General features: G+C 42.4%; 1 protein-coding gene across 1 annotated transcript in view; it reads right to left on the bottom strand.

Annotated features, from left to right (window-relative positions):
* The window catches only part of LOC104521705 (bifunctional heparan sulfate N-deacetylase/N-sulfotransferase 3), a 42,434-nt gene extending 40,645 nt beyond the window's left edge, over positions 1–1,789 (bottom strand). The window contains exons 1-2 of the mRNA XM_010163785.1: positions 1,682–1,789; positions 64–151 (exon numbers count right to left, since the gene is read on the bottom strand). Coding sequence (XP_010162087.1) covers positions 64–151; positions 1,682–1,789 — 196 coding nt within the window. The remainder of the gene's footprint in view (positions 1–63; positions 152–1,681) is intronic.
* Positions 1,790–3,077: the final 1,288 nt, after the last annotated feature.

The following is a 3,077-nucleotide window of genomic DNA, read 5'->3' as shown; positions in this document are numbered from 1 at the left end:
TGCTTTCCTCATACTACAAAGAACATCATCAAAATGAAAGTGATTTTAGTATTTAATTCTTACCTGTGTGATAAAATTTCCCTGAAAATCCCAGGTTGAAAGTGAAATTTGTAATCCGAGTTCTCAAAAGATTCTGAGTGTCAAGCAGGGCCTGGAAAAAAAAAAAAACAAAAACAAACCAACCCACCATATAAACAGATCTGTAGAAAAGACACCTAGCACAGAATTTCACATAACAATATAAATAATTTTTACAAGTATAGATCTTTTCTGTTTGTTTTGCTATTTAAAAATTGTTCGTTATATATGACAAAGAAGTAATAGCTATTTTCATTACCATTTAAAGATTAAAGACAGCATGCAAACTCCATCGTTTTCCTCATAATCAGCTATTAAATATTGTTTTACTCCCTGGCTCATGAGACAGGAAAACAAAGGCACATGCCAGAGAAAAGACCTTCTACTAATTACTCAGAAAACCTGGGACACAGCCAGGAATGAAATTCAGATATCTTGTGGCCCCGACTGCTGTTCCATTTACTGAGGTGAACAGCGTCTATTAGAATTATGTTTCCCTAAATCAGCTCAAGTACATACACAACATTTTAGTCATGTTTCAAAATTAATGACAATGAAAAAAAAATTCAGAAAGAAGCTAGATTAAGCCTATTCCACATCAAAGAACTCAATCCTAAATTCCACCAAATTCTGACTCATTTCTCAGACAGTTAGCACACTGGCTGGCAGCACACATGCACTTGCACTAACTTAGTACAAACAAAAAAACAGCATGCAGGAAGAGAGGGGAAAGCTATTAGTCATCAGATACAGCTTCACTCTTTGATTTCAACATGCTCTTCTTGATTTGTCACTCCCCAGATTTATGTATTTACTTTTAGGCCTTATCTCCCAAACTCTCAACGCTCTTTTCCAGGTGTAACAAAGAAACCTAGCTTTCCAATGCAAAACAAAACTCTGCAAAGCAGGAACAAAACATAATAGCAAAAAGCCTCCTCTAAAATGAGACTTGGAGTACGCATTCCTCCAAATAGCCTGCCTTCAACTGAGCACCTGACAGTTGGTAATTTATGAACACATTGGACTCGCTAGAGATTTGTGACACTGTACTCAGCGCATCAGAAGCGTATGGCCAGCTACAGCATATACACACACACATGGAGACAGGGGCTCACGTAGTACCATTGAAAGAAAGGATAATATACATCAAAAGTCAAAGAGTTTTCAATGAAAATATACATTATAGCACAATGAGTTTAATAAAATGATTAAAAGCAATACTATTGTTAGAAATTAGGAATTCTTAAGTATGTTATGAAAGGAGAATGTATTTAAAAGCACAAAAAGATTAAAAACATCGGATATTTTCAAAGGTTTAAAGGTCCAGTAGGCTCCTCACTCTTGAATTCAATGACAATTTGGTGCTCTGAAAAATATGATCCAGTAATTTTAATTACAGTTTCTTTCGACATTTTCAATATATGAGTAATTTGTCTATAATTACTTTTTTAACTGGAATGCCAATGACAACAAAATGCTAGCACGGAAGTCAAGTTCAGCTTTAGCTATAGGTGTAGCTTAGTCAAGTTACAGTTCCTTAAAATATGACACATTTTACAGATGGAGGCAATATCCACCTTATCAGAGAAACTTTGGGGCATACAAGCTCTTCTTCGGGTCTTTTCCAGGGCTCACCTATATCGGTTCCAATAAAAGTACAATCTCCATCTGCAGTCTCGGTCTCTCCATCTGCACAGCCTGTCAAGCCCATTTCCTTACACTATCGTACCTACAACATTATTACAGTGACAAAACCAGGCAAAAGGTGACAATAGCAGGGGCCCCCCTGTGCTCCAACCCCAGGAGAGGCCCAAGGCAGCAGGCCCAGCAGAGCTCCCCATTCCCAGTAAGAGGTGGCCACACTGGTGTATCTGCCCCTGCTCTGTGCTCGCCTTTCCCAACACTCCCTTGCTGGAGCTGAGTGTTTTCCCCCGGGCCCACTCTGAGACTGCAGCACTGCCCGAAGCAGGAACACGGCCACTCTCCAGCCCTCTGCTCCCCTGCACCTCAGGCCTCAGCCAGCTCACTAAGCTTGGAGCTCCAGCTGGCTCAGGGAAGCTGGTGCTTGAGGGAGATGATCTGCAGCAACAGGAGAGACAGTCCTTTGTCCCTCTCTTGGGGGGTTGCAAAATTGAATTGTGCTGACACAGCTGACAAAACATGAGTGGATTCAATTTTGAGTCATCAGTAGTACTTGCCTTGTTCACCATTTCAGCAGACCAGAACATTGCCTAAGCATATTCATTAAACACACATTAATCACAAAACTAATTCTGTGAAAAAACCATCACTTTTCTGCCTCCTACTTCCTAAGGTCCTCTCAGATCTGGAAGTAACTTGTGACTCCCACTGTAGCTCCAGCAACAACAGTACAGGTGGTTTCAAAGAACAGTACTAGTACGGTAAAGATCATCTTGTGTCACTGGAAAGAAGCTCCTACAGGCTCTTTAGAAAGGGCAGGCAGGGGAGTCAAGGAGGGGGTGTCACCTTCTATGTCAGTGACCAGCTGGAGTGCATAGAGCTCCATCTGGGGATGGATGAGGAACTAACTGAGAGCATATGGGTCAGGATCAGGGGGAGGACAGGGATAGGCAACATGACAGTGGGGGGCTGCTACAGGCCACCCAACTAGGATGACTGAGCGGATGAGGCCCTCTATAGACAGAGTAAGAGCAGTCTCGTGTTCACAAGCCCTGGTCCTCATGGGGGATTTCAACCACACCAGTATCTGTTGGAAGGACAACACAGCAGGGCTTAAGCAATCAAGGCGGTTCCTGAAATGCACTGATGACAACCTCCTTCTCCAAGTGATTGCAGAGACAACAAGGAAACATGCTATGCTGGACCTTGTTCTCATCAACAAGGAGAGGCTGGTGGGGAATGTGATGCTCAAGGGCAGCATTGAATGCAGTGACCACAAAATGGTGAAGTTCAAGATCCTTAAGGCAGTGAGGAGTGCATGTAGCACGCTCACTACCCTGGACTTTAGGAGAGCAGAC

This window comes from Antrostomus carolinensis, unplaced genomic scaffold (assembly GCF_000700745.2).
Source record: "Antrostomus carolinensis isolate BGI_N321 unplaced genomic scaffold, ASM70074v2 scaffold8550, whole genome shotgun sequence".
NCBI lineage: Eukaryota > Metazoa > Chordata > Aves > Caprimulgiformes > Caprimulgidae > Antrostomus > Antrostomus carolinensis.
The sequence above is the reverse complement of the archived record's forward strand: the minus strand, read 5'-3'. Positions and strand labels throughout refer to the sequence as shown.